The sequence below is a fragment of the Chenopodium album genome, chromosome 18 (genome assembly GCF_948465745.1).
Source record: "Chenopodium album chromosome 18, dcCheAlbu1.1, whole genome shotgun sequence".
NCBI classification, from domain to species: domain Eukaryota; kingdom Viridiplantae; phylum Streptophyta; class Magnoliopsida; order Caryophyllales; family Amaranthaceae; genus Chenopodium; species Chenopodium album.
In genome coordinates, this window is record NC_137851.1 from 4,730,459 (window position 1) to 4,751,829 (window position 21,371).

A 21,371-nucleotide genomic window follows, 5' to 3' on the forward strand; every position below is an offset into this window, starting at 1 on the left:
TGAACGGGCTCTTCATGTATATCCTATGTACTTCTTGACCTTAAAAAGCTAAACCTTAACCTTAATCTTAAGTTCCTATTACAAAAACAAAGTTTTCTTGTTTGTTTATCAATTACTTCGTAGTTCGTACTAATTAGTCGACCAAAAATGACTAAGAAAAATCATACCAATTTCCTATCCAAATTCTAACGTGTTAATCAAGCTGCTAATAATGACTACACATAGTAAGGGCCAAGGACCCTCTTAATACACTTACTAAAACCTTGCCATACCTTCTTCCTTGAATTTTCTATCCTAATTAATCAGCCACCACTCACTTTTCATTTCTCATAAATAATGAAATAAATATAAAGTACCCATCACTTACTATATATACTCTCACTCTAGTCTTAGGATTTGTTTCTTGCACATTTACAATTTTAAGTATTGAATTGAATCATGAAGCAACAACAGCCTGCAATGGGAGTTCCGGTGCCCGAGCCGAATGCTCCTCCAAGTAATGGTGGTGCTGTTGGAGAGTTCTCTACTCATCTTTGTGATTGTTTATCTGATATTCCTCTGTGTAAGTCCCATCTTTTTTAAAAAAAATTTAAAAACTTCAAATCTTATTGAATTTAATTGTCTCGCATGATAATAATAATTGGTAAATTTCAAAATAATGCAGGCTGTTTGACATGCTGGTGCCCCTGCATCACCTTTGGACGTATAGCAGAGATTGTTGACAAAGGCTCATCATGTAAGTAGCACTACAAAATGTTTACTCCTTTAGGGCCTGTTCACATTTACTTAATTTCAGTTCAGTTCAGTTCAGCTCCAATCAGTTCAGTTCAGTTCAGTTCAATTCCAATCAGTTCAGTTCAGTTCAGCTCTTAATTTCCCTCTCACATAAAATATTCATTTCAGCTCAATTCAGTTCAGTTCCAATCAGTTCAGTTCAGTTCAGTTCAGCTCAGTTCAGTAAATATGAACAGGCCCTTAGTCTCATTCTTATTTCGACGGTAATTGTCTCACAAAAATTTGTATAAATTTTGGGATGCAGCATGTGGGGTAAGTGGAGCGTTATATTCATTAATCATGGTAGTTGCGGGATGTCAATGGATATATTCATGTTCATATCGATCAAAGATGAAGACGCAGTACGGGATACCAGAGAACAGCTGTGCAGATTGTTGTACTCATTTCTGGTGTGAGCCTTGTGCATTATGCCAAGAGTACCGCGAGCTTGAACACCGTGGCTACAATGTTTCCCTTGGTACGTTATCAATCCCTCATTTACAATGACTCCTTACGTCCACAAATAATCTTAGCAACTGATCGTGTCATTTGAAATTTGTAATTAATGGAATTTGTATTTATTTTGTTTTGTTATGTATCTATAGGATGGCATGGTAACATGGAGAGGCGAAACCAAGGGATGGTGGTTCCTCCACCGATGTCGGGCCGCATGACCCGATAAGCTCAACACATATGGAAGATTTTAATTTTTAGAGTAAAAGAGTGATTTCCCACGATAATGTGAAAAAGAAAACAAATTCCCTTTATACATCGTTTTGAAAATAAATTCTCCAAACACCGTCCACGTAGGATTGATGTGGAGTTTTATTTTTGTTCACCATAAACCGCTAATAACAACAGCGGTTTTTGTTTTAGAATCGGTATTTGTACTAGCGGTTTTAAAAAGAGACCCCCTTTTATTAGTAACAACTCTCTTTGCCTCCTTAAATGCATTGAACACTTAAAAGAGACCACATTTTGAAATAACAGGTTTATATTCTTTTGAGAAAAAACAAACACCAACCGACAAACCCGCTTTACTTGGGTGTAGGTGTCCTTTTCATAATACTAAGAACAAAGAGACCTGTTTTCTGTAACAGCTGGTCTCTTTGTATTTTTTTTTTAAAAATAAAAAACCGCTAATGTCGTTAGCGGTTCTAAGCTGAACCAAGCACCAATCCTACTTGGACGGTACATTGGGAATTTATTTTTAAACCAATGTATAATGGGAATTAATTTTTGATCCAACTATATTGAGGGAAATCACTCAGAGTAAAAAAAAAAAAAAATAATAATAATAATAATAATAATAATAATAATAATAATAATAATAATAATAATAATAATGTATGGTATGAGAAGTCTTAACTAAATTTAGGGATAAAGATGTAAATGTGATCGAGTTTTAAGGAGTCTTAATATAATTATAAATTAAAAAAATAACCTAATGACTGATGTGGTAATGGATTATAATCTTAAAATAAGACTGCGCTAATCTTGCTTTAAAGGCGATTATTCATATCTATATACGATGTAATTAGTTTTAAGGTGTGTACTTGTGTTGGAATTCTTGATTTCTTGATAATTATATGTAAGTGCCGTTTGGCGATATTTTATTAATGAAATCCCTTTTTCTTCTTATAAAAAAAAAAATAAAAAATTGCATGCAATACAATGCAAGAAAGTATTCACCAAAGAATCCATGATACAGTAATTAAGTAACACTACTAACATATAGTGTGTATACTTTGACCGTTAATACATTTAATTGTTTTTTAATATTAATATAGATTGGTACATTGTAACTGATTCAACAACTTGTTATATGATAGTTACACCCTCTGTCCCTATTTTTTTGCCCCATAGCTAATTTTTGAGTCGACTGTTAATAACTTTTACCGCAAATTCCCATTAATGTATTAGAGATAATATAATCAAGTGGGATCTTGTTGGATTCGTCGAATTATATATTTTTTTAATATCAAGTTTTTATAATTTTTACATTTATAGATCTTGAGATATATACGTTTTAACATGCGTCTCGAAGATCATGAAAAGTCCAATAGAGCAAAAAAAAAGGACAGAGGGAGTATACATTACTTAGATGGAAAAAGTTTACTTGGTACATGTAACTAATCCAAGAACTTGTTATAATTATACATTTGTAAAATTCAAGTCAAAGCCCCTACATAAATAGTGCAACAAAGTCGATTAAAGTGTTACATTAAAAAAAAATTATGTTAACCGAATTAAAAAACAATTGTTTGTGTTGAACCCATTGTTGCCCATTTGTGAGTGTCCCACATTGAAGAAAGAGGAGAGGTGATTCCACTTTATAAGGTAAAGGAGTAATTCCTACAATTACTAATTGGTTTTAGTAGGGAAACTCTTAAGCCTTGTTTATGCACCGAATTCTCCTCCTCCTTATTTGTAATTATGATCACATTGATCTTGAAACTACGTACCACTTTCTTCGTTTTTGTTTGGGTACTATAATGGGTAGGCCCCATTATAGCCTCATAAGACCAAAGGGCCTAAAAGGTCCAAATAAGTCTTACATTGCTTGGGTCCAAAAGCCCACTCATAACCTCTATATATACCCTACTTAGGGCAAAGGTAAAAGGGTTGGTCACTCTTACATTAAGATGACCATGAAACACCTCTCTCTCCTAAAAAACCTCTCTCAAAAATATCCATTGTTTGGCACTAACTTGAGCGTCGGAGGCTCCGCCCCGGGGTCCACCCCCGGGGTTCGGAGTTCATTTTGCAGGTCCGACGAAGGCCCACATCCGAGGCACATCAGCAGCTCGCTGGGGCCCGGTTAGCCATTTTTTGCCGAAACAATTTGGCGCCGTCTGTGGGGAGACGAGTACTACAACCCATGAAGATCCATAATTTCATGGTCATCGTTCTCTACCGTGAGAAGCGAACCAAATAATATGGGTAGCTTAGAGGATTTACTTCTAACATCTTCACAAAAAAGCTACTACCAATTACTCAAAGCATGACTCTTGCTTTCCTTTCCATTAGTTTGCCTTTAACAAACTAATGAAACCACCGTCAAAAGAAAAAGTTCAACCCCCTAGTTTTTACTACTCACTATTTCTTTATAAAGAATAGAAAAGTTGGTCCCACATCTTCTCATCATTCTCACTTCCTAGTTCCTAGTAGCAATTTAAAGAAAGTGTTTCTTCTTTATAAAAAAAAAAAAAAAAAAAAAAAAAAAAAAAAAAAAAGCTGCAAAAAATCGAAAGCCGAGACAGATGAAAAGAGCCATGGCCAAACAGATAAGTCAGACGGCAAAGCTCATTGAACTCACAGATCAAGGGTAAAATTCACCCTTGATTAAATTGAGTTTTGAGCTATTAAGCCAATAATTCTTGACATAAGCCGAAGCAAAATGACGATGTTCATCTGAGCCAAAGCTCATTACAGCCGAAGCAAATGTTCATGTCTGCCGAGGCTTTTACCGCTAAGGTTTTGGCTCCGTATCGAAGTTGTCCTTGCCAAAGGTTGCAGCACCCAGCCGAAGCAAATGGCCCGGGGAAAACTCTGATTACATTGGTGTTCAATTCGAACTCCGAGAATTTAGTAGCCGAAGTTCGAGCTTCCAGCCGAGGTTCATCCCCGCCGAAGTTCGAGCTCCTAGCCGAGGCTAGCCATCGCCGAAGCTTGAGCTCCCAGCCGAGGTGGATCCTCGCCGAAGCTTGAGCTCCTACCCGAAGCTCATCTGAGCCGACGTCGGTTCATCCTCGCCGAAGCTCATCTGAGCCGAAGGTGGTTCAAATGATCCGAAGCAAATAACTTGGGTAAATTTGTTTTCAAGTCAAAAACTTATCGGCCCCCTTATCTTCTTCATCAAGCTCACCAAAAAGTTGGCTGAGATTATTAGCTCAGCTTCTCTAGCCGAGCCGAGGTTTCCGAGGCCGAAGAGAGCTCTTCAGACGACTGAAGGTCGCGGGTCTTGCTGAAGTTTCGGATAAGCCGAAAGTCCTAAAATCACACCGAGGCGGCCACACCGAAGGTGGGGTCGAGCTGAAGGTGGGGTGTCGGACTGAAGGTAAATTCGAGCCGAAGCTTGACTCCTAGCCGAGGCCCATCTAGGTTCAGCCGAGCCAAAGCCGGTTCATGCCAAGCCAAAGGTGATATGAGCCGAAGGGGTCGCTGAAGAGCCACCAAGCTGAATCCTTGAGGCCGAGGGTACTGCTCTTAGCCTCAAAATCGAAACCTTTTCAAAAGTTTCGTAGTAATCCGGATGAAGCAAACAATTTGAAGCAAATATCTTTGGTAATTTCATCCGAACCAAAAAAAAAAAAAAAACATCATTAATTATCCTTACGAAATTGATGATAAAAATAATAATCATCAGTCACCCTCACGATGATGATGATAAAAACGCCCATCGTTCTAACGATGACAAGAAATACCTCTCTAGCTCAACTAGAAACACAGTTTAACCGAAGTACTTCGAATAAACCAGTTTCTGGGGGGCAAGGGGTTATCCCCTAAAAGAGTTGGAAATTTTTAAACTCAGTCCTCGGATCAAGAGTAGCTCTTTCAGTCCTCGGATCAAGAGTAGCTCTTTCAGTCCTCGGATCAAGAGTGATAAGCTCTTTCAGTCCGCGGATCAAGAGTGATAAGCTCTTTCAGTCCTTGGATCAAGAGTAGCTCTTTCAGTCCTCGGATCAAGAGTGATAAGCTCTTTTAGTCCTCGGATCAAGAGTAATAACTCTTTCAGTCCTCGGATCAAGAGTGATAAGCTCTTTCAGTCCTTGGATCAAGGGTGTTGCCTCGGATGAACTCTTTCAGTCCTCGGATCAAGAGTAATAACTCTTTCAATCCTTGGATATTATGATCTTCGGATCAAAGAGTGTTGCCTTTGATAAAAAAAAAAAAAAAAAAAAAAAAAAAAAAAAAAAAAAACCCTTCAGACCCACGTATCTGAAGGCTCGAGAGTACCCTTCGGACCCACGTATCCGAAGGCTCGAAAAAACTCTTATGATCTTCGGATCTAAGAATGTCGCCTTTGTTAAGCTCTTATGATCCTCAGATCAAGAGTGATCGCCTCTTATGATCTTCAGATCTAAGAATGTCGCCTTTGTTAAGCTCTTATGATCCTCGGATCAAGAGTGATCGCCTCTCATGATCTTCGGATCTGAGAAAGTTGCCTTTGTTAAACTCTTAATATCCTTGGATCAAGAGTGAGGGATAGGATGAAGTTCAAAGATTGACACACTTCTAAAATCCGAAAAATATCTCTAGCTACACTCGACGTTTTTAACGGTTCGCGGATCAAGAGTGAGGGATAGGATGAGGTAGTGTCAAAATTGACCACCTCGAAAAAATCCGAAAAATATCTCTAGCAACACTCTACGTTTTTAACGGTCCCCGGATTAAGAGTGAGGGATAGGATGAAGGTAAAAAATTGACGCACTTCTAAAATCCGAAAAATATCTCTAGCAACACTCTAATGATCCTCGGATAAAGAGTGATCGACTCTTATGATCTTCGGTTCTAAGAAAGCTGCCTTTGTTAAACTCTTATTATCCTCGGATAAAGAGTGATTGCATTTGTTAAACTCCTAGTATCCTCGGATCAAGATTGAGGGATAGGATGAAGGTCAAAAAATTGACAAACTTCTAAATCCGAAAAATATCTCTAGCAACACTCTAATGATCCTTGGATAAGGAGTAATCGTCTCTTACGATCTTCGGATCTAAGAGAGTAGCACCGGCTACAATCCATAAAACCAAACAGACAAAATCCTCCGGCCCAATTTCTATTGAATGACTTATTTGGGAATGAAATAAAACCCAACTCATTTTTCAAATAGAATTGGGTCTGGGGGGCTAGTTGTTTGGGTACTATAATGGGTAGGCCCCATTATAGCCTCATAAGACCAAAGGGCCTAAAAGGTCCAAATAAGTCTTACATTGCTTGGGTCCAAAAGCCCACTCATAACCTCTATATATACCCTACTTAGGGCAAAGGTAAAAGGGTTGGTCACTCTTACATTAAGATGACCATGAAACACCTCTCTCTCCTAAAAAACCTCTCTCAAAAATATCCATTGTTTGGCACTAACTTGAGCGTCGGAGGCTCCGCCCCGGGGTCCACCCCCGGGGCTCGGAGTTCATTTTGCAGGTCCGACGAAGGCCCACATCCGAGGCACATCAGCAGCTCGCTGGGGCCCGGTTAGCCATTTTTTGCCGAAACAATTTGGCGCCGTCTGTGGGGATCGAACCCACGACCACGTTATAGCCTCATAAGACCAAAGGGCCTAAAAGGTCCAAATAAGTCTTACATTGCTTGGGTCCAAAAGCCCACTCATAACCTCTATATATACCCTACTTAGGGCAAAGGTAAAAGGGTTGGTCACTCTTACATTAAGATGACCATGAAACACCTCTCTCTCCTAAAAAACCTCTCTAAAAAATATCCATTGTTTGGCACTAACTTGAGCGTCGGAGGCTCCGCCCCGGGGTCCACCCCCGGGGCTCGGAGTTCATTTTGCAGGTCCGACGAAGGCCCACATCCGAGGCACATCAGCAGCTCGCTGGGGCCCGGTTAGCCATTTTTTGCCGAAACAGTTTTTATTACTACTACACATCAAAAGTCCATCGTTTATACATAATTATAAGTTTTTATATGAAGTTAAACAAAATAATAATAATCATATTACCATATTATATAAATATACATATAATTCAATTCACGAATCAACTAGGAGAGGACCATGTGCATATGGAGTATGGACCATCTCCACTTTAAATAGGCTTGGCGGCTTTAGCCAGACCAAAGCTCTTTCGTGTTGACTTTGATTTATTTGGCACAATCACTGTACCCTGCCTTTCCCTCCATCTTAATACTTCTTACATTACAACTTACAAGATAAGTAATTTTGACTTAAAATACTTATTACTTAAGATGAGGAATTGGTCAAAGTATTAATTATTAACCAATTCCTCTACACAAAATGATACAATTACATAGATTACGAGCATTTTAAGATGTTCAAATAGTTTTAGTAATACGGATATATATATAACTTAGTGATATACTTGTAGTACTTAAAAGTTAAAACTTGATTATAAATTCTGTCTATATCATTAATTTTAACTTTTAATATATGACCTCCACTATAACAAAATACACACAAAACAAAAATAAAAAAAAGGCTTCATATATATCTTAACCTTAATTTAAGCTCCTATATTACAAAAACAAAATTTCCTTGTTTGTTTATGATGAATTAATACTTAGTTGACCAATAACGACTAAGAAAAATTTTACCAATTCAATTTCCTATCCAAATTCTAACGTGTTAATCAAACTGCTAATAATGACTGCACATAGTAAGGGCCAAGGGGACCCTCTTACACTTGCCATACCTTCTTCCTTGAATTTTCTATCCTAATTAATCAGCCACTCTCACTTTTGATTTCTCATAAATAATGAAATAAATAGGAGTATAAAGTACCCACCACTTACTGTATGTACTCTCATAATCCTAATTTTTTTGTTCATCATCCAATACTACAACTAACTCTATACTCTATTCTTAGGATTTTTAAGTATTGAATCATGAAGCAACAACAGCCTGCAATGGGAATTCCGGTGCCCGAGCCGAATGCTCCTCCAAGTAATGGTGGTGCTGTTGGAGAGTTCTCTACTAATCTTTGCAATTGTTTATCTGATATTCCTCTGTGTAAGTCCATCTTTTTTAAAAAAAAATTAAAAACTTCAAATCTTATTGAATTTAATTGTCCTGCATGATAATAATAATTGGTAACTTTCAAAATAATGCAGGCTGTTTGACATGCTGGTGCCCCTGCATCACCTTTGGACGTATAGCAGAGATTGTTGACAAAGGCTCATCATGCAAGTAGCACTACAAAATGCTACTCCTTTCATCTTATAATTCTTATTTTTTTACTTTAACGGTAATTGTCTCACAAAAAAAAAGTCAATGTAGGATTTAATGATCAAATTTGTATAAATTGTTGGATGCAGCATGTGGGGTAAGTGGAGCGGTATATTCATTAATCATGGTAGTTACGGGATGTCAATGGATATATTCATGTTCATATCGATCAAAGATGAGGACGCAATACGGGATACCAGAGAACAGCTGTGCAGATTGTTGTACTCATTTCTGGTGTGAGCCTTGTGCATTATGCCAAGAGTACCGCGAGCTTGAACACCGTGGCTACGATGTTTCCCTTGGTACGTTATCAATCCCTTATTTATAAGTACTCCTTACGTCCACAAATAATCTTAGCAACTGATCGTGTTATTTGAAATTTGTAATTAACGGAATTTGTATTTATGTTGCTTTGTTATGTATCTATAGGATGGCATGGTAACATGGAGAGGCAAAACCAAGGGACGGTGGTTCCTCCACCAATGCCGGGCGGCATGACCCGATAAGCTCAACACATGGAAGATTACAAGATTATTACATACATGTTCATATATGAAAATACTCCATTTGAATACTGTACTTATTTGTAATTTTTTACTTCGTATATCATTTTTGTGATCCTAAAATGGATGTCCTATATTTCGAGAATTTGAGTGTTTTACGCCTTCATATCAATGTGTATGTGTCATATCATAGCAAAGATTTCTGAATAAAAACAGTATGTTTCATCGTATTTCATTCGTGTTTAAATACATAACTGTTTAATCTCCTTCAACCAAACATAAACAGAGGTCAGGGCAGCGAGAAGCCGAGAACAAAACCACTGATTATTATTTATGGAGTTTTAGATTATTAAAATTGACAATAAAAGGTCCGTGATAAGAACATTAGTTTCATATATAGCTTATAATTCATCATCATCAGCTTGCCATTTAACAATAGCCAAAGTATGTCGACCACCACATGCTATTAGGTTAGCCCGCCAACGCGCTTCAGCTTTCTCCTCCTCACCATCATTTCTTGGAGGAGGGAGGTTTATTGGTACTTCCATCGGATGACCGGTTGTGACCTTCCGTCCATATCCTAAACGGCCATGGTCACCTCGCCCGAACTGCAAACAGAAAAAGAAGAAACAGCTGACAACCAAAACTGGGAAATAAAATACTGGACTCTGACACACTGTAAATTGGCATAAAATCCATATTAGTGCAATATTAAGGTAATCACTTAAAATGATTTGAATACTGGAGTAGTATAATTCTGATGTATTTCAGACAAACAGCCAAATAAATGAAACTGGGATCCACATAATGTGTGATGCATTAATATCAAGTAAACATATAGCAGTGTTGAAATTTTCAGTCATATCGCCAAAAAACCAAGCCATTAATCAAACACCTCAGAGTGCAGTAGGCCAGTAGTCACTGAAAGGAGAGGAGCGAAGGGTGCTTACTGTAAATATTCGTCCGTCTCGTGTCATTGTAACTGAATGAGTTCCTCCACAAGATACCTGATGATCAAAAGTCAACGTCACTCTCAATAGGGTCAAATAAAATTGATTCGATGATTTCATGATAACAAATTCTTAATCAATTAAGCTTTAAGTCTTTGAACTAATTTCTCAGCAAACTACTGTTCTACTGAGTATCTATATTGTACTACACGTACAAGCGCCCAGACATCATCATAGTGTACAAATATTTAACAATTTAACTCTTTGGATTAGGATATCCCACAAACTCACATGAGGTTTGAGCTCAAAAACCAAGCTCATAAGCATAATATAATCCATAAAAGTATCAGATATCTTGAGCTTTTAATGTTTTACAATCAGCGATTCATGCCAAAGACATAATGGAGCATGCACACTAAAAAGAGCTTAAAATCTGGAGAAACACAAGCATTTGATGGATGTCGTTATAGAAGCTATTGGGAAGACAAATACTAGTATTAAAAAAAAAAAAAAAAGGCAAGCGAAGGCCTAAGGTAGTACGAACACAATTACACAAGTATTGAAACTTATGAGGAAGATAAGGATCTATTACATTCTAAGCAATCAAGCTTTCCGAAAGAAAGTGGTTCTTGCTGAATTATCCTAAGAAAATGTCATAAGGGAGATTGCTTTGAAGCTTGTAAGATCATACCTGAACTATATCTTCATTGGCTAAAAGCTGCACCTTCTGTGGCAACATTTTACTGCTCTTGTCATCTCCAAATCCAAGCCGTCCATGCTCTCCTCTACCCCAACCATAAACCTTGAAGTAGCATTCAATGAGGAATGTGCTTAGCAACCAAAAAGATTAAAGGAAAATTTATGTCCAGCAAAGTAATGTAAAAAAAGTGCGAGAAGCATCATATTTCCCTGTATTTTTTTCTAGCTGCACTACGAGGCATATAAAATACGGAATATAAAGCATCCTGATCTAGGATACACATGCACCTTGATAAAGTATCATGATTTATGTGCTAGGGGCATGGTAGTGACAAGAGTTAAGGAATAAGCAGCAGTAAGGGTCACAAGCCATCATGGCAGAGAGAACATGACAATATGAATCATTAAAAGTTGATTAAACATTTGCCAGGGTGAATAAGTTTCTTGTAGATGAAAGTGCATACCTCTCCTGCACTCGTCAGAGCAGTAGAATGCCACCCACCAGCAGCAATATCAACCTAGTCCCTCACAGACAACAAAAGTTAGGCTCAATGTACAAGTTCCTTCTTAAATAAAAGCAGCAATCCAGCAAAGCATCTAAGCGTCATATATGACATAACGATAAATCCGAATGGACTTAATCTGACCAAAGAATTCATCACTCATTTTTAATTGCTCTCTACCTCAACCTTTGAAGTACTCTCTTTAACCTTTATCATAGCAGCAATACAATAAATGTTTTAAGAGAAATAGTAAAGATATGAATGTCATAAATAAGAACCATCATTTAGCGAAGAAGATGGTAAGGTACGATCCAGAAAATTTACATCTCCAACTATCAGGAATACTACTCAATTGCAGTTATACCGATGACTAGGGAGAGAATTCCAAAACGCAGGATAGAATTCATAGAAACACCCAAAAAAAAAAATAATAATAATAATAAATGGTAAAGCAGTATGGAATATAAGAAACCATGTACCAGTGTAAGACCAGAAAGCCCCTGTACACGAATAGGCTGTGATCTAGGTTGAGTATCTCCAGTTCCAAGCTGCCCATACTCATTATTACCCCATGCCCATAACGTCCCATCTTCTTCAAGAGCCAAGTTATGAAATGCTCCCACTGCAATCAATCGCACTTTTTCCGGTCCTTGTACTCGAACTGGAACAAAAATTTGCTTTCTGATCGAAATGGAAGACAAGACACCAGAATAAGAAAATGAAACAAAAGATAACACAACACTAAAGCATGAACAATTAGTCTAGCATAACAAAGGGAGACTGGCATCTTTTATCTTACAAAACAATACAAAAGATTAATATATGCAGCAGTAGGAATTGAGAGGAACCTACATATCTCCAGGTGGCCATGGCTGACCCCAAGTCCATACATGTCCTTCACGTGTAAGGACCACTGAATGTGTCCCTCCAGCAGCCACCTAAAAGAATTGAACAGTAACTAAAATTACTAGGTCCAACATAAAGGCACAAGCTGTGAAGCAGATTTTTTAGTCCCCCCTCAAACTTAGAATTTAAAGATTAGTTCTTTCTAGCAGATCTCATATACCCCTAAAAGTTGGGAGTTAAACGGGTAGCATTTTCATTGCACAATATCTATACAGGTACACAACTAAGAAAAAAAAAATCCAAGTATCCAACAACCATCCTAGTCAAAAACATCATCAAGAACATGATCATGAATATCTAACACAACCGAAAGCAGCAAGAAATTAAGTGCCTAGCAAATTTCTAGTATCCAACCTGGCGAACTTTAAGCTTTGGTGCACAACGTTGAGGAATTACAATATCCCTTCGCAAAAGCCTGCCAGTTTCATCTTTCTCGGGATCTTCACCACATTGCCCATACTCATTACCACCTACATGAAACCCATACATTTAAGCTCAGACATTTAGTTGATTTTGCTTTGCGATAGCAAAACAATTTAGTTTACAGATTTTAAAAATTCCCATTTGAACCTCTGGATTACCTTAGTCCCATTTCAACAATGGTGTTTGTAATGATATCAAAGAACAGCTAAATGGTACACATACAAGAGCTAACTAACTGCTCACTTACAAGATTGCTATGTAACAATTAAAGATTAAAGAAATTTCTTATCTTATAGTCCCATTGGATAGAATAGCTTGATCCTCAACTATAAAAACCTTATGTAAGAAACCAAATTAAGAACAAGAACTATAATAAAAACATGTACCCCAAGCATAAGCACGGCCTTGATCATCAACAGCCAAGCAATGCCACCCGCCAATGGCCGCCTGAAATCGAAAACAATCCAACCACATTACTTCCACTAACACAAACAGAATATACCAAAACAACCCACAAAAAAATTTAAAGCAAATTTATAGACTTCACCTGTACAATTTTCACATTGGCAAGAGCTTTAACCTGAGTAGGCACATTCTCAGCCTTAGTCTCAGGTGGTTGCCCTAAAGTCCCTCTTTGATTCCATCCCCATGTAAACAACTATTTAAAAAAAAAATCAACAAAATCCAATCAATTCAGCTGATTAAATTACTCCCAAGTTCTAAATTACTTGCCGAAATTTTCAGCAAAACCCACCAAAATTAAGATCAGCTTCAAACAAAAAATTAAAAATTTAGCCCAACCCAGATGAAAATATCTAATCTTTAATCCGAAAAAATTCTAAAAATCAAAAATTAACCTTGCCATCTTCACAAAGAGCGAGAGAGTTGCGACTACCAGCAACAACAGAGGAAACACTGTAATTTTGAAGAGCTTTAACTTGGCAGACCCATTCTTTATCTTCATTGTTGCCTATACCTAATTGTCCATCTTCTCCTGAACCCCTGCCACCATTAACAAGCAACTTCATCATCATTCAATTAATTAACTATTAGTAAACTAACCCGAAAATAAAATAGTTAAATATACAGAAGAATAAGGGAAGAAGAAGTAAAGAGACCAAGCGATGACGGCGGTGTCTGAAGGCATAGAGTAGAAGAGTTGAGGAGAGAAAAATGTATAGAACGGCGAGAGTAACGGGGTTTTTATGTGAGGAAGGTATGAAACGAGTAATTGAGTAGTGAGGTTGTTTGATTGAAGCTTAAGCCTCTGTACTCGCCCTGCTTGGTATTTAGATTATGCACACGGGTGAAACATGCTCGCTAGGACGCTAAGCGCATGTTATAATTTCCTGAATTGAGCTAAATAAATTATTTATGAGAGAAGGAAATTAGGAGCTAAACTGAACTGAAATTAAGCTGAAAATAATAGGCCTTAACTCATTGCACATTCGAAAGAACATAGTTCCTCCGTTTTTAAACTTTTGTACTCCCTCTGTTTATTTTTATTCGCATCACTTTGACCGGCATATTTGCCGAGACTCAACTTTGACCATTAATATCTTTAATTGTCTATTAGTAAAAATTATAACAAAATTATAATATGAAACTAGACATTATGACTAATCTAATGATATATTATATAATAACATTTATTTATTTTATAGAGGTGAAAAAATTAAGTCAACCATGGTATGTAAATAGTGCAAAAATCAAAGTGATGTATTTAAAAAAACGGTGGGAGTAATTTATAGCTACGAGCTTATGATAAAATATAGTCAAGTGGAATTTAGTTGAATGGTTTGAATGTAAATTTTATTTATACTCCTTATCTATTTTATATGGAATATAAATTTACAATGTTAGTTAATTGAAAATATTAATCGTTCAATTTATGCGTTGGCAAGCATAATAAATAAAACTTGTCAACTAAAAAAATGGATGCGCAGTAATGTTGTATGCATAGTAACAAAAGATACATTTGTTTAATCAAATTTACATTTAAACATGCTTTGAAAAAGCATTATGTTGAATAAAAGAAAACAAAATATTTTAGAAGAATAAATTGTGAGATAATAACTTGTAGATAGTATTTATTCATATAAATTGCTAATTAATTCAAAATTTGTTTATGAAATTGCAATCTAGTGGTACTTATGGCCGGCTAAGGACCTGTGCAAACAGGCCCTTAGCACAGGGCCCCAATATGTTTAGGGCCCCAAAATGTTCTGAAGCCCAGTGTAGATTGTTGATCTGATTCTTTCCACCATGTACTCCTTGGTCTCCTCCAACTTCCATAATTAATTACTCCGCACTTGTTCATTTTTTTGTTTTTTAATTTACCAAAGTAATTAAATCACTTGACTTTGGTAATTGATACTCATTAATTTTGGTAATTAAAACACTTGACTTTGGTAATTGATACTTATTGAGTTATTTCTGTCTAATTTTTATGAGTTATATCTTATTTCTCCTATTTCCTCCCATGCTCCGAAATCCAAATGTATACGGTTCTTAATTTTTTTGTTCAAAGTAGTACCAAATTATCATTCAATCAATTGATTGCTGCCACCAAATCCAAACAAACGGAGCTTCATTTCGCTAGTTTTAGTTTTTTAAAGTTTTCTTTTTAACAAAAAAAAAAAAAAAAAATCACCATTTGTTAATGAAGTGGTTGTCTTTGCGTGATTTGAGAAACTCGCGGTCGGTAGAGCCATGGAGGTTTGTTCTCTACTCTCTTGTGTCTATATAAATGGGGATTTTCAACTTTTCTATTCAACTTGGCTTGCTGATATATTTTTAATTAGTTGCACTAATATTGTTTTCAATTTAAAGTATGACGTCTATTTTTCTTTTTTTTTTTAAACTGCACCTTCGTTTGCTATTTTGGGGAAATAGGCATAGCTAGCCTTTTTAATCTAGTTTTCATTTGTCTTTTTGGGGGTATTACTGGTTTTATTACTATGTTCTAAAGGCATCAAAATTCAAACACTAACATAAATTGAATGTAATTTTTAGTTTCAAGGAATGCATTACCAAATACGAAGTATTATTTAAATTGTCTCTGTCAAAAAAAAAAAAAAAATACTACTGTAGTATCTTAAATTGAAAGTAATTTTAGGGCCTCATTTTTATAATTGACACAGGGCCTCCGAAATACTTGAGACGGCCCTGGTGGTACTCCATACATATTTTTTTCGGTACACTGAGTTGAGTGCGCCATCTAACACTTAGACATAGAGAAATTGAATTGCGTATTTGTCATTTCGGTTGGCATGAAATTAGAAAAGTTGGACCTTCATGGAAAGTTGATACATCACCTAAAGTTGTTACAGAGTTTTATGCCTTGTTGAAGCAAATTTCAAACCTTTATCCACAACTAGCTGAATTTAACTAAAATCAACTTTAAAATTACAATATGCGTTGTTGCTTAATAAAATTTGCTTCCCGTCAAAAAAAAAAAAAAAAAAAAAAAAAAAAAATTCTAAAATTAAAATATATTGTGTGAACTACTAAAGATCATATGAAACCGAAACTAAGAAACTAAATGAATTCAAAATTTTCATATAATTATATACAGAGTAAAATATCATCTTAGGGATCGAAATTTAAGGCACATTCAAATGATGACTAAACATGCTACTAGATGAAAACATTGAGACTTGTAGTCATTTAATGTCTCTGCACAATAGTACGGAGTACTCCTTAATGTTATCAAAAGTTTTAATGGTGTCTTTTATACCTAGTCATTTGTATCAACAAGTGTATAATCTAACAAGTCATTGGTTGAAAGACTTGAAATTTGCTATAATTTGATTCAAAGCACAAATTTTTCTGTCGAACCAAACATAATATGGATGTACTCGTATGACTATTTGGTCATTAATAGGATTATTGAAAACTAATGAAGGCACTACTCTAAAGTCCACTTTGTATGAGCAGTCGATGGCTCAATTAAGAACCTAATTTGTGTAGTGGACATACCACATATGACATATCCTATCAATGGCTCAAACATGGTCGATGCCAGATGCCCCCAAATCCATCTACTCCTAAAAAGAAATTGGTAGTGGACATCAAGTCAGCAACCACCTTATACTAAATGTTATCACAAGAACATAAAGCTAAACCCAACCACAACATTGAAAAGAACCCGAAGAAAAAGCAAAAAATGCGCATCCGAAAAAGAAAACTTAATTCTTCTCTCGAGGATCTTTACGTTTAGCCTTAATTGTCTCATGCACAATGTACAATCGATTGTACATACAGACAAAAAAAAAAAAAAAAAAAAAAAATTCGTATGTGTGTTTGGTTGCATTGTGGAATGATTAAATTCAGCTTGAAACAAAGCAATTTATTAAAAAACATATAATTATTAAACATTGACAAAAGTCACAAAACAATCAGAGAGTACACCAAACCTTGAGGATGACAAAAATCAAATACTCCCTCGCCAAGCAAAGATTAAATATGCAACTACATCTCACACATTGAACATAAAATAAACATAGCACAATGCTGTGTTTTAAGTGTCTAAGATGAAAAAGAGAATACTAAATACGAGTACTGATAATACCCAGAACTAAAAACCATGTGATTCTAATATATTAACCTAGCTACTACGATCCAAATAACAACTACTATACTATGCCAAAAATACATAGCACAATTCTCCAACTTATCACTGTTCGCCTGATTTTCCAGCGGTTTCCTTAATCTCGTCACCGCCTTCCTCCTGAATAAATAAATAGATTTGGGCATGGTCAGTTAAACAAAGGTGTAGGGGTCACAATTAAAAGCCTAAGATGAAGATAATATGAGTATTTAATAAAAAACAGCAATAAACTTCAAAGACAGCCAAAACAAGAGGAGAAAAAGGTTGACTGCAAACAAGTACAAAGGCTTCTCAAGCAAACATGATACATGTTCTAAAATGATACAGAGAGGGTATTCATAAACACTGGGCATTAGCAAAGACTAAAATACAACTACTAACCCCCAAAATAATGATCAAATTTCTTAGGCAATCACACTTCTGTAGTTTTGTTCATGATGATGCAAGCTTCCATTACATACTTATGACAAATAAAATGGTGGAAGGGTGCCCTAGAAAATAGTAAGACGATCATTTCCCATAAGAGAAGTCCTACATGTCATCCCATACTTGTCTAGTTAGTGTTCCATTGCTGACTAATTTAAACTAAGAAGATAGTATATAAAGAAATGTATGCTGCCAGATGTGAAAATTCCTAAAGACGTTCAGAATGCTCAAGAAAAGGTATTTAAGATACTCAAAGCCTCAGACAATGAATCGGGTTATTATCCTGTGTAACCACAAAATCAGAAAACAATTGGCAGCTTGTAGCAGGTGTATAATCCCTTATAGCTTCAGACAATAGCCTATTTTGACTACTCTTGGCCAATCTACTGAATATTAAGTCTCACTAAAACTCCCATCCTTGCAGCAGCAACCAATTCTAATTTTCATCTTTATTACATGTTAACCTATCTTAAACAATGGAATAATAATTCTATCTTTAATGAAATCAGTGATAGGGAAAACCATAAAAGAGCCCAAAAAGAGAATCCAGCAGCACATTGGGCGAGAATAAATCAGATTTAAGTGAACTTAACAGTAGGCTACAAAAGGCATAAATAGACTCCTTAGGAACAGATAGATACCGCATTGTCTGAAGTCCACAGGGTCAAGTTGTCTCGCAGCAGCTGCATGATCAATGTGCTGTCCTTGTATGAATCCTCACCCAATGTGTCCAGCTCAGAGATAGCCTCGTCAAAAGCCTATATAGTACACAATATTTTAAAGTCAGAAAACAGGACACTTCACACCAGAGCATAGCCAAACTCCAGCCTCCTCACAACAAGCAAAATAAGGGCCAGTCCAAACTTAAAAGGTAAAATACTTCTGATATTTATTAACCTTTTTAACATAGATCATTATTTTAGGGCTTGATACAGCATAAGTCAATATCTTTACACGGTTACAATGCACTCAATAAATTAAAAGGTTCAGAATATTTAACAAATAATTCTTCACAATGTCGACATAACAATTATTTGTTCTCTCTAACACAAAATAACTTAAGTTCATTCATAACCAAATAGTCATACAAAGCAAGGCCTTACAAGCATATAATTGTTTTAAAGCATGTGAAGAACTAATGATTTAAATGGAAATAAAATTCATCAACAGGATCAGTGAACAAACTAATACTAATAAAACAAAACTAGTATACAATGTAATACCTGCTTGGCAAGATTGCAGGCACGATCAGGAGAATTCAAAATCTCATAATAAAATACGGAGAAGTTAAGAGCAAGCCCAAGCCTAATTGGATGAGTAGGAGGCAATTCAGCAAGAGCAATATCCTGGAAAAAGCATATAAAATAAGTCAGCAAATCCCATCCAAAAGAACAAATGAGAAAAGGAAATATATTGAAGAACCAACCTGAGCGGACTTGTAAGCCAACAGGGTGTTCTCAGCAGCCTCCTTCCGCTCAGCTCCTGTCTTGAACTCAGCAAGGTACCTATGATAGTCACCCTTCATCTTCTGGTAGAATACCTTAGACTCAGCAGAGGAAGCCGAAGGTATGAGGTGCGACTCAAGAAGTTTCAAAATCCCATCACAGATCTTGCTAAGCTCGGTCTCAATCTTACCCCTGTACTCCTTGATGGTTGTAACATGATCTTCGTTTCCTCTACTTTCCTCCTTTTGCTCAATCGAAGAAATGATCCTCCAAGAAGCCCTCCTTGCACCAATCACATTCTTGTAAGCCACGGACAAGAGGTTCCTCTCTTCCACAGTAAGCTCCTCGGCATCTGTCATCTTTGCAACCTTCTCCATGAACTCCACCATTTCCTCATACCGCTCAGCCTGCTCGGCCAACTTAGCCATGTAAACACTGTCTTCCCTTGATTCAGTCGCCATTTCTACCACTCACAGCAAAAATAAAAATCTGGCAGCATAGAAGCACAACACAGGAGACATACTTTTCTTGTAAGCTAATAGGAATAGCAAATGCAAATCTCTAAACTCATTGCAGCAAATTTCATACCAAATCTAATCACTAACAAAAACAATCAATCAAATCATCCAAAATATCATACAACATTATGTTTTCCTTCATTCTCACAAGCTAAAGAACTACATTGCCTAAATATACTGATTGACATGTAATTTTGTCATAAATTCCTAAACTAATATTAAAATTTACTTTGTTTCACATTAACCTTCCTTATCAAAAGAACATAAAATATTACAATACCAACCCATTTTAATTATAATAATAATTTCTCTAACATTTGGTAAATGATTTGATTAATCCCGAAATTTGGGGTCAAAGTATACATGTCACCCAACTAATTAAAAAACAAATCAACCACTCATACTTGATTATGCCAAAGCTTAAAGGGCAACCTTTAATAAATAATCATGAAAATAAAAAAAAAAAAAAAAACGCAAGCAAATTTCTAAAAAAAAAAAATACCATAATTTATTCAATTGCCAATTTTCAGCGATCATCCATGACAATTCTATTGTATCTGAATTTTAATAAACAAACAATGTAAAATTAATCAAATAATGGTTTCTGATAAAACATGATAAACAAAATTAATCAACATAACATAAAATCATTAGATTAATTTCATACGCAATTAATAATCGACAATAATCTACAGAAATAACATAAAAATTAACCAAAGTACAACACCAAAAAGAAAATCAAATAATTTAAAATAAAATTTACAAAAGTCGAATGTTCACACACATTTACGAAACCGGAATCTCGCAAAATAAATAAAGCAAAGATCTGAGACAAATTGAAAAACACAATTATTAAAGAAATTGTAGAAATTAGTCGAATCGATGAGAAAGAAGAATGAAGCACAAACCCTAAAAATGAAGGGGAAATCGGAGGAGAGAGAAAAGGGACGTACCAGAGAAAGAGGGGGAGAGGAAGAGGGAGAGTGGAAGGTGAGAAGAAGGGGGAAGGGAGATTAAAAATGGGGAGAATATCATTTTATTAATTATTAATATTAATATATGATATTAAATAGGGGTCCAATTGAAACCTGACACCTGGTTGGGAACCAGGAAATCTGATTTTTTTTTTTTTTTTTTACTCGTAATTGCTAAAATAAAAATAGGAAATTTTGCGATATAACCCGCTACTTTTAGAAATTCTATATCGTGTCCTTACTTTTAGAAATTCTATATCGTGTCCTTACTTTTAGAAATTTCTATATAGTAACCTGCAAGTTCATTTAGTAAATATACTATACAATAACCTTATCCTTATCCCACCGTTAACAAATTCTGTTAGTGAGGCCCATTCCCCAATTTTAAATATTTTTTTTATCGATTTGCGTGTTGATAAATGTTCTATTAAAGCTCAAATTTGGCAAATATGAAACGTAAATACCTCGTTTTGCGTATTAAAAAATATCTCGATTTGCGTGTTTACATTTCAAAATGTAAAACGAGGTATTTACGTTTGTTTTTTGGCAAATCTAAGCTCAATTTGAACCCTTTAGAGCCAAAATAACTCCAAAAACCTTTAACGGAACTTTTACAACGCGCAAATATCAATAAAAAAAATTAAAAATTAAAGAGTTGACCCCACTAACGGAATTTATTAACGGTGGGATAACGGCAAGGTTACTATATAGTTA

At 35.7% G+C, this 21,371-nt stretch overlaps 4 protein-coding genes across 6 annotated transcripts; 2 read left to right on the top strand and 2 right to left on the bottom strand.

The window, feature by feature from the left end:
- Positions 1–289: 289 nt before the first annotated feature.
- Positions 290–2,452, top strand: LOC145592785 (cell number regulator 9-like). Its single transcript, XM_081649296.1, has 4 exons — positions 290–562; positions 665–736; positions 1,040–1,252; positions 1,380–2,452. Exons 1-4 carry the CDS (start codon positions 439–441, stop codon positions 1,454–1,456), a joined length of 486 nt encoding a protein of 161 aa, XP_081505422.1. The 5' UTR covers positions 290–438; the 3' UTR covers positions 1,457–2,452.
- A 5,675-nt stretch (positions 2,453–8,127) lies between these two features.
- On the top strand, positions 8,128–9,346 carry LOC145591260 (protein PLANT CADMIUM RESISTANCE 2-like). Its single transcript, XM_081647668.1, has 5 exons — positions 8,128–8,266; positions 8,340–8,482; positions 8,584–8,655; positions 8,788–9,000; positions 9,128–9,346. The coding sequence occupies exons 2-5, from the start codon at positions 8,359–8,361 to the stop codon at positions 9,202–9,204; spliced, it is 486 nt and encodes a 161-aa protein (XP_081503794.1). The 5' UTR covers positions 8,128–8,266; positions 8,340–8,358; the 3' UTR covers positions 9,205–9,346.
- Positions 9,347–9,400: 54 nt separating this feature from the next.
- On the bottom strand, positions 9,401–13,959 carry LOC145591259 (ultraviolet-B receptor UVR8-like). Its single transcript, XM_081647667.1, has 11 exons — positions 13,801–13,959; positions 13,540–13,684; positions 13,230–13,340; positions 13,069–13,129; positions 12,614–12,729; positions 12,206–12,291; positions 11,833–12,034; positions 11,315–11,368; positions 10,843–10,953; positions 10,152–10,208; positions 9,401–9,809 (listed from the first exon to the last, which is right to left on the bottom strand). Exons 1-11 carry the CDS (start codon positions 13,827–13,829, stop codon positions 9,603–9,605), a joined length of 1,179 nt encoding a protein of 392 aa, XP_081503793.1. The 5' UTR covers positions 13,830–13,959; the 3' UTR covers positions 9,401–9,602.
- A 3,142-nt stretch (positions 13,960–17,101) lies between these two features.
- Positions 17,102–20,703, bottom strand: LOC145591261 (14-3-3-like protein). Of its 3 annotated transcripts, none has more exons than XM_081647669.1 (5): positions 20,637–20,703; positions 19,147–19,654; positions 18,944–19,066; positions 18,362–18,478; positions 17,102–17,414 (listed from the first exon to the last, which is right to left on the bottom strand). In XM_081647669.1, the coding sequence occupies exons 2-5, from the start codon at positions 19,624–19,626 to the stop codon at positions 17,361–17,363; spliced, it is 774 nt and encodes a 257-aa protein (XP_081503795.1). In that variant the 5' UTR covers positions 19,627–19,654; positions 20,637–20,703; the 3' UTR covers positions 17,102–17,360. The 3 variants fall into 3 exon arrangements, with proteins under 3 accessions (XP_081503795.1, XP_081503796.1, XP_081503797.1); XM_081647670.1 differs by lacking the exon at positions 20,637–20,703 and adding an exon at positions 20,592–20,608; XM_081647671.1 differs by lacking the exon at positions 20,637–20,703 and adding an exon at positions 20,468–20,484.
- Between the last annotated feature and the right edge of the window lie 668 nt (positions 20,704–21,371).